Consider the following 14,678-nt stretch of genomic DNA (forward strand, 5'->3'; position numbering starts at 1 on the left):
TATGGCGGGCAGTCACGGCTCCATGCGCTCCGAAATAATTCTCGTATTCTTGCTGTTCAACTTGTGGACTCTTGACTGGCAGATTTATATTCGCATTCCTAACACTCCCGGGGTTTCCAATATGTTCACATATGGATCCCAGAGGCGAATTTCAACCTACAACAGCTCACTACCGTGCAAAGTTGATTTCATCCGAATGAAAGTCAAGAAATATTTTAGTGCCAGGATCAGTCGCTATCCAAACTCCACCTCATCATTCCAACTTAGCTGCATAACCATCAGTGGCGACATTTGTCCTGACCCAGGACCTCCAAGAAAGCTCAACTGTCAAACCAGCGCCGGTTTGAGCGTCCTTTATTTAAACGCAAGAAGTGTCAAAACCTTCGTCCCGCTTGATGGTAATCCTTCGTGCAAAATATGCAAATTAACTATTTTACAACAGTTGGTTTACCGCCGCTCGTACGATGTTGTGTCCATTTGCGAGACATGGCTCAACGACACAGTGCTATCATCTGAAATACTTACTGGGTATAACATCTATCGTAAGGATAGAACAGGAAAGACCGGAGGTGGAGTGCTGATTGCTGTTAAAATTGACATCCGGTCTAACCGCCGCTTTGACTTAGAGAGAGAACAAATCGAACTTGTAGCCGTTGAGCTGTTTAAGGATAGCTCTAAACCAGTTATCCTTTACACATTTTATCATCCAGATCCTGGTCCTGACGATCTAAATCTGTTGAACTACTCTCTTCAACAAAATTCCGAAATGGCCTGTATGGTCTTAGTTGGCGATTTCAATCTTCCATCAATTAAATGGTCACTGGACGAGTCTACCTCAACTAGCTTAGGCGGAACGGCGGAAGAGGAACTATTCTTAACTCTCAGAAAACTAATGGAATTTTTTAACTCTTATTATTCGTAGTATGTTTGAAATTGTAAGTCCAGTTTATTATTTGTAACCATTTTTAATAGTAACTTAATTAAGTATTTTATTGTAAATAATATCGTATTTTAGCATTTTATTGTAAATAATATATTTTTAGCATTCTAATTATTTTAAGCTGAGGGCCCCAAGTTTATCAGTAACTTAAGTTACTGTCACGGGTCACCCTCATTAAATAAAGTCTTTCACTTCACTTCAGGAAGCTTTTTCTGACCTTATGGAGGATAATTTTCTTCGTCAGTTTATCAAAAGTCCAACGCATATTGCTGGAAACAAACTTGATATGCTTCTATGTAACTTCTCCGAAGTCATAGACCATGTTTCTACAACTTCTCCTTTGCAAAATGAATTTCCCTCTGACCATTATTTGGTGGACTTTTTTATCCGACTGAAATTCAAGCGATCAAAGCGTGTGCGCCGTAAAACGCACGACTACAAAAGGGCAGATTTTGACGATCTGCGAAGTCGCCTACAGCTGCTACCTTCTGACATGTCGCACTCCGACGATGTTGACATCTATTGGTCTCGGTGGAAAGATTTATTTCTAGCAGCAGTTGCTGAATGCGTCCCAATGAAGACCATTGGAGACACCAACTCTCCTCCTTGAATAGACAGGGAAGTTAAGTCTGCATTACGCAGAAAGTACCGTGCCCTGAGGAAATATCGTGAAAACAAAACCGTGGAACGGAAGCTAAAGCTTAGATCTTTAAGCAATGAAATCAAGAAACTTGTTCGACAAAAAGATCGCGACTATCTCCTTAAAATTGAAGGCTCTTTAAAGGAAAACCCTAAACTATTCTGGAACTATCACAAAGCTATCCTACATCATCGACCGGGCTCGAATACTGAGATCACCTTTGACGAGAAATCAGCAAAAACTGCAGCCGAAAAGGCTGAGCTTTTCAATGCTTATTTCTGCTATGTGTTTACATCATCCAAGCAGGACAAAGCACGCAGTTTGCAAATGTATCCCATGAGAATAAATACGGAACTTTCTGAGATCACACCATCTTTCATGATCAACGAGGTGAGAGATTGCTCGTTTATTTTGGATCCGTCAAAAGCCACTGGCCCCGATGGAATTCCTGCGCGTATTCTTAAAGAGTGCAATGAGCAGATCGCGCCAAGTCTTTGTTCCCTATTCAACCATTCTCTGCGCACTGGGCGGTTCCCATCAGAATGGAAGTCAGCTGATGTTACTCCGGTTCATAAAAAAGATCTTTTAGAGCCAGCTGAAAATTACAGACCAATCTCACTTTTACGAATTGTGAGTAAAGTTATGGAACGCTGCGTTTGTAATAGACTTTATTCCCATGTCTCGCAATCTATTACATCCTTACAACACGGATTCGTGCGTTCCCGTTCATGTTCTTCGCAACTCTTATCCGTACTCCATTCAATTGGGGAGGCACTCGACAAAAATTAACAGACGGATATTTTGTACCTTGATTTTGCCAAGGCCTTCGACACAGTTGATCACGTCATTCTTATTGAAAAGCTGAAATGGTACGGTGTCACAGGTCAACTGTTAGATTGGTTTTCTGACTACCTAAAGGACAGATCGCAGAGAGTTGTGATTGACGGCACCGCCTCTGAGCGTCTACCGGTCACTTCCGGTGTACCCCAGGGTAGTCTTGTCGGCCCACTCCTCTTTGTGATATTTATCAATGACCTCCCTGATGTCATCCATGAGCAAACCAGCACCGCCCTGTATGCTGATGATACCAAGCTGCACCGCACTATTTTGTCAGTGAAGGACTGTGCTATTCTCCAGCAGGATCTGACAAGTTTAAACACCTGGAGCCACGAATCAAATATGAAGTCCAACGCCTCCAAATGCAAAGCGCTAACAATTACGCGAAAGAAAACACCTGTAAATCATGAATATCACCTTGGCGAGGTAAACATACAACGCGTTCAGGAAGAAAAAGACCTCGGGGTAACTATTACTAAAAATCTAACCTGGGACTCGCATGTAACGCGTATTGTACTCAAGGCTAATAGAATGCTGGGACTCTTAAAGAGAACTTGCCCACTTATGACCGACATCAAAGTAAGGCGGACACTTTATCTATCTCTCGTGAAGTCACAGCTTACTTATGCCACGGAAGTTTGGTCTCCTGCTAGTGTCAATTTGAGAACAATCTTAGAAAGAATGCAGAGGCGCGCCACTCGCTGGATACTAAGAACTAGAATCGGCGAGATGTCCTACAAACAACGATTGCTGACTCTTCGCTTGTTACCACTAACATATGACAGGGAACTGAGAGATCTTTTATTTCTCTATAACTGTATTTCTGGATATACTGACCTAAAAATTGAACGATATGTTACTTTTACCACACATGGCCGGTCCCGCTCTAAGAACCCCACCCTCGTACTAAAACCTGCTTACTGTAAAACCGCAACTTTTCAAGCTTCTTTTTTCAATAGAATTGTAAAACCCTGGAACACTATCTGTAATCTCGCCCCTCAGGACAAATTTTCTAGCCCAAGTTTATTCAAATATTTTTTGCACGCCACTTATTTTACTTTACTGGACACTACCTATGATATTGACATGCCCTGCTCCTGGTTCCTCTTCCGTAACTGCCCTTGCCACCGCTCTTAATTTTCTGTGACTAATATTATCCGCATCTTGTTTTAAACTATTGTAATTAATTAGATTTAACTATAATTTTTAACAATAAGTAATTATTAGATTTTATTGTAATTTTTATCAAATTTAAGATTTTCTATCACCATTCTTACTAGCTTCTAGGGTTGCGCCTCGCATGGGTAACTTTATTTTCCCGTTCGCGCAATTCCTATTGGTCCTTTTTCTTCTTTTAATTATATTGTAATTTTGTGACCAATAAAGTTGATAGACAAACTAGCAGTTATTTTGTTTTACTTTTCGGTCGCGATAGACTGGCAAATTCCTCGCAAGCGTGTGGCAAGAGGAGCTAGGAAACTATGAAGTCCTAAAGCTCTGCTATATCTAAATATATCCAGCTAGTTTTTTGCTGTGTAATGGAAAAGCTGTTAATCTTCAACATATGTGAAATTTAAAATGGAGTAATGTATAGCTCATGTAAAAGAAGCATCCGTCGGAACACAACTTGGTCAGCTATATATGTCTAAGCTTAAAGCGGAACGTACCTAAATTCGACACTGTCTTACTTCACTCAAACTGGAGCAGCTTACGACGAAGACACTTAAGCAAAATTCCAACAGACGTAAACGCGTTAAGTTGTGGGCCAAAAACATGAAAAAAATTCGGGAATTTCGGACGCCATTCCCCCCGCGCGACACCCGCAAAAATCCTCGCAGCATGTACGCGCGTGTGCGCAGGCGATGGCGCAATTTGTTCTAAAAATAGAATTATTGTCCCATATCATGGGGACAACCCCAATACTAGAAATGGCGCGCGCTTACGGTCTCCGTCCCCGATTATGGCTCCTGGTGACACTAGATAATTTGTCCACTGGGTTTGGTGCAAAATAAGGTTATTTCCAGAGGAAGCCTGTAAAAAGCACTGAAAACAAGAATTAACTGTCAAAACTTTAGTTCATCCCACAGAACGAACAGAAACTTACAAGATCAGGAGCCCATCACCAATGGGCTCCTGATAGAGGACGTAACTGCCATGGTACTCCGTTTGGACGCTATTATCCGTGGGAGAATGGGTATAGTTATGGTTTCGGACGAGAAAGACTAGAAACTATATGAGGGGAAAAAATGGCGGCCGGCTTGGTTCGTCAAATGGATTCCCAAACGGAATAGAAAAGAAGTGTCTTCCTACCTCAATGTTAACATTGATATGTTCAAAAGCGAAAAAAATTCATCTACTTGACGCTAAACTTGACGTTTAGACTCTACGTTTTGAGAACAAGGCGGTGCTGAGGGCTTGAGTTTAGCTGAGTTTAGTCGCCATGGTGAGTTACGAAACGTAAACTGTTGATAATGGAGGGCATATACGTATTTGTCTATAAATTTTAAATTGAGCTGATTGTCATTTTATCATTTTCTTGATTCGTTTTGCTGCTTTGTATTGTTTTTTTTTTTTTTTTCCGAAATGGAGTGAGACCTTTCAAAGATGACCCTTCATTTTGTGTCAGTGACAGTTGAAATTCAAATATGCTGTTTTTTAGTGCTAGGTGCTAGTGCTAATAATCTCAACTACATGTCTAACGTTATTATCATTTCTATAATTAATACCGAAAGGCATGATAAATTTGATATCAGAAAAACTAACTCCAACAAAACCTTTTTCTACTTTCAACATCAATGTGATCTATTTTTCAGTTGAAGTTTTAGTTACAGGCTTAGGCTCATTGAACATACATGTACATATACCTGTAAAGCTTAAGGCTACGTGTGTTATGTTGCTATGGTACATTGATTAGTAATAGTAATTGGACCGAATGGAGTGCAATTCAGGAAGTAATTGTGCAAGTGAAGCACGAGGCTGATTTGAAATCACAAGCACGATTACTCCCTGAATTGTACAACACAAGGTCCAATTACTAATTAATCGTATCTATAACAAATTTAGGAACTAAAAATGTCTTTTGAGAACTTCTTTTGAGCGAAAATGTCTGTAGCGCTTTTCATAAGTTGTGAAAACTGCAGGAAACATCGCGAAGGAAGCCATTAATTAGCACGCATAATTAAGGGCACAGAATTGAGCACTGAAGATGTGAGCTGCTAGGGGGGTCTGGGGGCATGCTCCTCCAGAAAATTTTGTTACCTAGAGGTTCAGAAATGCTATTTCCAGCATTCTCAAAGGGCTATTTGTAATTTTAAGTATGGTAAAAAACTCAGTTTTTCAAGGGCATCTTTTGGAGATCTTTTGTTGAACAAAAACAAAAGAGACCTTTTGTTTCGCTAAACGATAAATTCACCAAAATGTGGCATTTGTCGCTAGTTGTTCAAAGCAATACAAGTTTTATTATTCATATAATTACGCTAATGTCTCGCTGTTGCTTCGTTAGCGCAAGCAAATAAGGCGCTGAATGGGCCGGATTCAAGTTTGTTTTGTTGTGACACCTGTTCAATACGAGGTCGGGCAATTTTTTTTCCCAGTCTATTTCCCTACTTCTTTCAAAAATCAAAACATTGTATTTAAAAAAAAAACTGTGCTGTTGAAACTGCTTAAAGTAACTGCTACCTTGCGTCGAAATCCACCTTCGAAGGATTCGCTCCAAAAGATGTCGCTTGGAAAACTGAGTTTTTTTTGCATAGTATTACATTATTTCTGAAAAACGAAACGCAAATCAACAAAAACAATTATGCAACAATGCTTTTCATGTCAAAACAAGTCAATCTGCCAAAAATTGGTTCGATCCTACGAAAAATGAAAATCACCCCCAAAAGCGATATATGCCCTTTTTGCATGAAATCCTTCAATTCTTTTAGTGCTCTTGGCAATTATTCTTCATTTACATGTATCTTTTGTCTTTAGTTGATTTTTCAGGTATTTATAAATGTAACACCCTTCTAACATTTGTTGTTACTGTAAATACTCTTGGTCTGAAAATTAAAAAAAACTTCTGCAGAATTCAAAAGCAAGACATATACATATTAGGTATATGCTCAGTTAACTACACTACTGAAACTAGTTGACGTTTGTCATGTTGACTTCAGTCTAGCAAGAAACCAGGTGAGTCTGTGAAGGTGGTTGTAAGATGCCGTCCAATGAATGAAAAGGAAATAGCCCAAGGGCATCAAAGGTAGGACTGCTCTAAGCTGTGATAAATTTGCAGGTAATTTAAGAGGTCTTCCAATAAGCCAAATCCCTGATTCTGAAAATCCTGTTGGGACCCTCTAATTTATTTTGCATTGCCAGCTTATTCACAGTCTCCAGCAACATATAAACTTAAAAACCTACATGTATCTCAATTTGCTAGTTTCAATCTAGTAAATTGAGATAGGCAGGTTCTTAAATTTCTATGTTGCTGGAGACTGTGAACAAGCCAGCAACGTAAGATAAATTAGAGGGTCCCAATAGGTTTTTGGCAATCTGGGATCTGGCTTATTTGAAGGCCAGGATTCAGGATTTTGCAGGAAAAGAGGGAAGAGATTCAGGATTTAAATTTCTGAATGAATTTCTTTAGTTTCTGAATGGAATTTACGGCTTAAAAATTGAAATGCATTTTCAAGTAACTTGCTGACAAACAGAAAACATCATTGTACATGTACATGTATGCCAGCATCCATGACAATTCTTTTTGCGTAGTAGAATTTTAAAATTTGTTTTCATTTAGTATTCTCAAAGAATCGTTAAATAGTCTTGTGATACAAACTAAATATGATTTTGAAAGGGAATTACTGCATTATAATGGGTGCTAGGAGAAAATATTACTATTTTTGTATTCGGTTCTGTCGCTACGCCACTCTGACCAATATATGAATTCATATATTTTCTCTCAACTAGCTGCCAATACATGTAGAATGGGGTAGTGTTGTCTCAAAACTGCATTTACAATTATAGTTTATATTACATGTACATGTATATTAACTTACAAATTCCTGCAGTTACACTGTAACTACACATTATGATGTTTTCAGACTGCTACAGCTGTACGTGTTTGACTAACTTATTGATTCTAACATGTCTAAATTGTGATGTTATTCTTTTTATGCTTTAAGGATAATTGAGATGAATGTTAAAAAAGGGACAATAGAAATCATCAACCCAGCTAAGAAAGAAGAAGTGCCACGCATTTTCACTTATGATTCAGTTTATGACTGGAAGTGAGTTAGTCATTGATTAAAAGTTATGTGTATTAAATAGGGGGACTGCCTTGTACATGTAAAAGCCCATAGGGTTTCTTCAGTTTCCGTCCAGAATAGTTATCCTATTTTTGTCACAAATCATATGGTAAATGATTTTTAAACATGGGTAAATACAATATGTAAACAATCAATCAATCATCTCATTCATACATACATGTACAGTGTAACCCAATTTAAGGCAGCAAAGAAGTGCATCCTGTGCTGACTTGTGGTCCGACTTCTAAGGGCACTAGGTCTATTATGATTAAGGGTTGAGAGGAGGTGATGGGAGAAGTCTACCCTAATTTGATGTCATTTAGCGCAAGATTGAATAGCTTGATACTAAGATACTACTCTGACAATGAAAGGATGTGATCTCATTGCTGGGCAGGCATATTTTTGTGCATACATTGTTCAAGTATGATTCCTGAAAATAACTTATTGGTTCTGCACTGCAAAGCCCAGCCCTCCAGCAGCTCAATACCAATGAAAAGAACTCCTTAATAAAGGACTTTGATCATTAATTGTTGCTGCCCATCCTCACTGAACAAATAACTTTAATTTATTGCCATGTCATGCCATGTAAACAGTCAAATGTGTGCACTCAGATAAGAAGAAATGTATTGAGTGTCACCACAAATTACCCTACCAAATTAATTATTAATATTAACAGTGGAGGCAACTTTTCTGTAGCTTAAAAATGTTACTCTTAGGATTTTACCTTTTAGGATTTAGGATTTTAGATTTTTTAAAGGATTAGGATTTTAATTTTAGGATTTTAAACTTAGGATTTCAATTTTAAAGTATTGTAAAGCGCCATGGACAATTAGTGGAAAATGGCGCTATATAAATGTATATTTATTTATTTATTTTATGATTTTGTCTTGATTATGTGTATACATGAATGGTTTAGGTGAAATTGTCCATTGAATAGGTTATTATAAAAGTTTGCTAAAAACTGCCATAATTTACCAGCTGGCATCTGCATTTTAACGTTGCTGTGCTTGTGATATTTATTTAGCTCAAAACAGATTGATCTCTATGATGAGACGTTTAGACAGTTGGTGGATTCTGTTCTTGAAGGGTATAATGGTAGGTTTTTTGCTTTATTTTGATTATGTATAACCAGTGGCAACAATAAATTAATTCATTAAAAAAGAAAAAAAAAATCACACTGCTTTTATTACAAACAATTAATACTTTGAGTGGCTTGGTCACACTTTTTTCCAGGTGAGCATTGTTTGGTTTTCTTTCTATTGTTTAATTCAATCTATGTTAAATTACATGGACTCTAAACTAACTTGTGATGGCCTTGGTTTGCAGTGAAATGGGCAGAGGAAAAATGTTTGATTGCTTGGTTTCGAGCTTCTAGGCGGAAATATAGCCCCACTTAATTGTAAGACTAATATTGTACAGTCAACTAAAGCTCCACTAACGGCCACTCTCGTAAGCTGTCAGCTGTACTTTCAGACACTTTTTATCAATTCCCGATTTTACCTCCTAGTCAAACTCTGTAATTTACACATTCTCGTAAGCGGATGCGAATAAAATTTTGAAAATGTAAATTGGATTTTTCTTTAGTGTAACGCCATCTCATAAGCAGACAACCCATGAATATTTGACTCTTGGCAATGAAGTTTGTCTCTAATTTGCAATAAATCAACTTACATGTAAGTAAGACCTTTGACAGTGCTCAACAGAACAGTAGTGGGGATCGGTTTTGTCAAATCTCCATTTGTTGGCGGCAAAGCAAGCTGTCCCTACAATTGAAATTAAAACATGTCAGAGTCTGATGTGAAATTTTTTAGTGTCACGTTGTGGCAGCGTTCTTCATGGTCCACTTTCCTTCTTGTTCTCGTAAGCAGATAGCTCTATTAACAAACACTTATTCTAATTCCGGAGGGACTGTCCCCTTATGAGAGGAGACTAAGTGTGTAAAAAGGTGAAGTACATTTTTCCCTCCAGGCCTTTAATTTTTCTTGGAGTACATAATTACACTGTATATGAATGGAACAAGACTTGACTTTTTTATTATAAATAAGTTACTTTGTGAATTTAAATGTACAGTATATTTTCTGCTAGGTACAATATTTGCTTATGGACAAACAGGAACAGGGAAAACATTTACCATGGAAGGTAATGTCAGTTAGAATAATTTGTACATACAGTGTATTGCCAATAATTATATAAAGCATTGTTAATAAAAATAAATGTGTACAATAAGCACTTAATGACTGCCCCCAAGGGAAACAGTAAGTTGTGTTTCCCTGAGACCCCTCAATGAACTTTGAGGTCGAGAGGGAAACAAAACTCACTGTTTCCTGTGGGACCAGTCATTAAGTGATTTGTTATACATGTACCTCCCAACTCAAAAATTGAAAGAAAAAAAAAAGCTGCAAAGAGAGATGTTTGCTTGAGGTGGGCTGGCTCACAAATTTGTTGCGGTTTCAAGGAGCACGACCTGATCACGTGTGAGTCCAAAGTTCAAGTTGTTGTTTCCCTAGGGAGTTAGTGAGTTTTGACCCATGACAGGTGACACATTCTCCTCCAATCGGAAAACGTACATGTATTTGAGTTGGGAGGTACATTGTATAGCAATAGCTCTTATTACAGTCAAGTTTGTGCATGGTCAAATATTCTTCTGTCTAAAAAGGCAAACAAACAAGGTCAATACTTTAGCAGAATTTACCTTTTTGCCTCATTTCATGTTAAACCGCTAACAACTAAATAATAACAGCTGTTTTTGGTTGGCTAATACTCCGCCTTTCAAATGTTCGGCGGCTCCTCCCAGCTTCCGACTACTGCTGAGCACTGTTTCATTGTCTGATTTGATTACCACATGTTCGGTAGTAATTGGCAGCTGGGAGGAGCTGCTGAACATTTGATTGACAGCAGCAAAAAATGCATTTTGTTTTGTCGATTGAGCTTTGAATTTTTAAGTCCGCATGTTACTGAAAGGCGCGGTAAGCCATGGTAAACAAGCAAGACACTCAAGTCTTCCCTCCAGGTTGTGGATATTTTACTAGATTTGAACGGTCATTCTCTGCCATGTGAAAAAGCAAACAAAATCTCAATAAGTGAAACACAGTTTTACCTTCAATCACTGGTATGTCAAGTAGAAGATTAAAGCTGAAAATGGACGATGTATTGTGCATCTGTGTGACTTACACTGTACTTATTTTACACAATTTTATAACTGCACATTTTTGGGTTACCATCATAGGACCGCAGTCCAAGCAGGCAAAAAGCACTAGGCGGTTATGTGTGATTCACAATCATACATATAAAGCCAGTTCCGCTAATTTGTTGTCAAACACTCTGCCTTAAAAACAAAATTGACATCAGGTAACTTATCAGTGATTAAAATTGCAATTTTAGTTTCTTTATTCTTGCTGCTTCACAGGTGTACGGACAGACCCTGTTTTAAGAGGAGTCATCCCCAATTCCTTTGAACATATCTTTACACACATAGCCAGGACAGAGAATCAGCAATATTTAGTCAGAGCTTCTTATCTTGAAATTTATCAGGTACACTATACTTCAGCTCTCTTGTAGCTGTTCCAGATACATTGTAAAAGAGAATTGTGTGTAAGGTAAAAAATCTGACCAGCTGACATGCTAACTGATGCTGCAAATTAATTGTGTGACTAACTAACTTAAATATTACATGTGCCTTGTTGATCCTTCTGAAATGTCTCCCCAGAGGAAACTTTTTTTCCAGGATCCTGATAAGATAACTAGTACATGTATGTTGAGATCCTCCTGTGCAATCCCATGTAAGATCCTATGCAAGATCCTCTTTTTGTCTATAGGGTTCTGTCCAAGATCCTTCACAATCCAAGAACTAAAAAATCATAATTTGTAGTGTAATACAGCCCTACACCTCCTACTAGAATCCTTAGGGTTTCAACTAGGCTTGGCACCTTTCCTTTACCCTACTTTTGAAAACAATACATGCGTTTTATATTAATAAGTTTCTTCTTCCTCTTTCACTTTTCTTATAATGAACTCTAACGTAGTAACAAAGTGTACAATGTACAATGTACAATGATTTTTGGCATTTTCAGGAGGATATCAGAGACTTACTGTCAAAAGATGAGAGTAAAAGACTGGAACTTAAGGAAAGACCAGACACTGGTGTTTATGTCAAGGTAATTAATAAGTAATTGTTGTTAATGCCATTAGCTAAATAAATGTTACTGTTCCTTCCTTAATAGATTTGATGGCCTCAAGATGAAGTGGCTCGGGTTTGTCAGCCCTGGCCAGGGACATTGTGTTGTGTTCTTTGGCATTAGAATAATATTACTCTCACAGTGCCTGTCACCACCCAGGTGTATATATACGTGCAAATGGTAACAACAAAATGTCATGCTGGAAGGAGAGGGGGAGGGGAGGGGGGTGTATGTATTAAACTACAGTCAAACCTCTAGTTGTGACTACCTCTCCTTAGTGACCAGTTTTCCAAAATACCAAAAGTGTCCCAAGTCAAATCACTATATTTCAAACCTCTTGTAAGCGACCACCTCTCGTGAGTGACTGAGACCACTTTTATAGCTAAAAGTTCGAAACTTTCCTTTGTTTTTAACCACCCGTAAGTGACCACTTGACAGATAATGGAGCTCGAAAGATGGATAATAAGGTGTAACATTATCGTATTCCTGGCTGGTACAAGAAACAGGAATTTCTCAATGGGAAGAACAGGATCTTTTTCTAGAAATTGACTTTTACATGAATTAAACATTGCATCGGCATTGACGCATCGGTTAAGTTTCGGCAGTTACCATATTCTAATGAGAAAAAATTTTGACCCATTAAAAAAATGGTCTGAGCTCTCGTAAGCAACCTCCTCTCATACGTGACCACCTAGGCTTGACATTTTTGATGGTCGCTTACGGGAGGTTCGACTGTAGCATCCCATCCACAGGGCTGTCATTAAGGGCCATAACCCGCAACACCGGTTACGACTCAGTTTGTTTGATAGGCCCTTGATGTTACGGGTGAAATTGACTCTTGTTGATACAATTCACCCACAAAGCAACAAGTTTGTTATGAGTGTGAAGATCAAGGCGACAGGTGACTCAAAACTTAATGACAGCCCTGATCTGGTTGAGAGCAGAAATACTCACTGCTGTGCTATGGAAACCAGTGATAAGGGCCATACTGGGCACTTGACTACAGGGTTTGAATATATACTGTAAGCATACTTTTAATCACCTTTTTAACTGACCTAATTGAGTAACATTAACAATTAAGGAATCAATTTAAACCTGAGATGTTCAGTTAATACCATGTGTATGACAGCACTTGGAATACAGTGAAACCTGTGGTAAGCGGACCCCACATTAAGTGGACACCCTCTATTAAGCGGACACCAGCTTGAGTCCCAAAATTTTCTTCCCACATTTATTGTAAAATAAACCTACATTCAGGGGACACCCCTGTTAAGCGGATGTGGACACCAATATTAAACCATTTTGTTGCACAAAATTTCAAATAAGCGGACACTTCAAGGGCATATTTTACCTCCAAAGGTTCAGTTGAGACTCCTTTAACATTGTTCAGCCATGTCATTTTAAAGCTAAGTGATTATTCCAGATTGATGCATTGACTGACTGGACATTGCGCTATGAGCAATCTTTGGTCTTACACTGTACGTGTTACACTGAGTTACAAAAGGGTTAATAATTAACTATTATTGCACAATATATAAGAACCTGCTTAGAGCGGACACCCTGTATTAAGTGGACACTAGTGAGAGTCCCATGGGTGTCTGCTTAATACAGGTTTCACTGTAGACATACGTGTAGGTGAAGCGTGACAGTGATGTAACAATGTTGTTAAGTTCTGTAATGTCTTAGGTGAAGTGACTTGATGAATGTGGGAACAAAATAATACATTGAATCACAGTGCACAATGCATCTCAAAGAAAACTCCATTCCACTTTATCAAGAGGACAACAAATAGACAAGTTTATTTCTTACTTTTTATAAATGGATGCAAAATTTAGAAATAAATAAACAAATTAATAAATAAATGAACAAACACTTAAAAATGTTATTATTTGTATTGTGCTTCTTGTAGGATCTTCAGTCCTTTGTTTGTAAAAGTGTAAAAGAGATTGAACATGTCATGAATGTTGGCAATCAGAACCGAGCAGTGGGGTAAGTGTTGTTACACCATGTTATAACTCAGCTTACAATTCTGACCAATCCTGCCCCACTACTCTCTTCTCCTTCACCCCCACCCCCCGGACAATGTTGAGTGTCAGGGATCAAAAATGTCTCAGAAATCCTCTACAGTCTAAGGACTGCATTTCAACCTTTGTGTAGGCTGATTCTATGAGTGTAAGTTATTAGTTACTTGCAATTTCCACATATGAAAGGCGTGAAATGGGGCAGTCCCCCAGATAGTGTTGGCTAGGATTTTAGAATGAAGTCATGTACTGGGTAAAGTATATGTAGCATTATTGATGATACATGTGAAAGGATTTATGTATCCATGCAATGTGCTACATTGTATGAAATGGAGATGACTACGACGCTTTTGCACGTATTGCTTGCCTATGATTGTGTTGTTTGTGTATGAATACAACAACGGGTTTTTTTTTCCCATAAGGGCAACCAATATGAACGAACACTCGTCAAGGTCCCATGCTATCTTCATCATCACTATCGAATGCAGTCAGGTAACTCAAAATTCCATCTACATTAACTTTTAGAAAACAGTGCTAAGAAAACACGCGCGCTGATTGATTAAAAATCGTGTTTCTATTAAACAATTATTTGATAATGAACTCGAGTCAACTATCACGCACAGAAATCGAGAGCGAGTAATCTAATTGTTTTAGTATAAATCTATTAGTCGTTCAAAACTTTATCTAAGTCCTCTTGACAGACACTTTGAAAACGCCATGAAGCGGCCGTTATTTTGTTAGCAAGGGCACACTGCTACGCTACTGACTATCTATCACAGAATT

General features: G+C 38.2%; 1 protein-coding gene and 1 pseudogene across 1 annotated transcript in view; both read left to right on the top strand.

The window, feature by feature from the left end:
• LOC149098904 (uncharacterized) lies at positions 1-4,654 on the top strand (annotated as a pseudogene).
• The window catches only part of LOC149098905 (kinesin-II 95 kDa subunit-like), a 24,743-nt gene continuing 14,683 nt past the window's right edge, over positions 4,619-14,678 (top strand). The window contains exons 1-9 of the mRNA XM_089278017.1: positions 4,619-4,860; positions 6,572-6,657; positions 7,577-7,681; positions 8,724-8,794; positions 9,785-9,838; positions 11,106-11,230; positions 11,770-11,853; positions 13,784-13,863; positions 14,318-14,387. Coding sequence (XP_089134143.1) covers positions 4,858-4,860; positions 6,572-6,657; positions 7,577-7,681; positions 8,724-8,794; positions 9,785-9,838; positions 11,106-11,230; positions 11,770-11,853; positions 13,784-13,863; positions 14,318-14,387 — 678 coding nt within the window. The 5' untranslated portion in view covers positions 4,619-4,857. The remainder of the gene's footprint in view (positions 4,861-6,571; positions 6,658-7,576; positions 7,682-8,723; positions 8,795-9,784; positions 9,839-11,105; positions 11,231-11,769; positions 11,854-13,783; positions 13,864-14,317; positions 14,388-14,678) is intronic.

This window comes from Orbicella faveolata, unplaced genomic scaffold, assembly GCF_042242905.1.
Source record: "Orbicella faveolata isolate gen_17 unplaced genomic scaffold, um_ofav_v1 contig_46, whole genome shotgun sequence".
NCBI lineage: Eukaryota > Metazoa > Cnidaria > Anthozoa > Scleractinia > Merulinidae > Orbicella > Orbicella faveolata.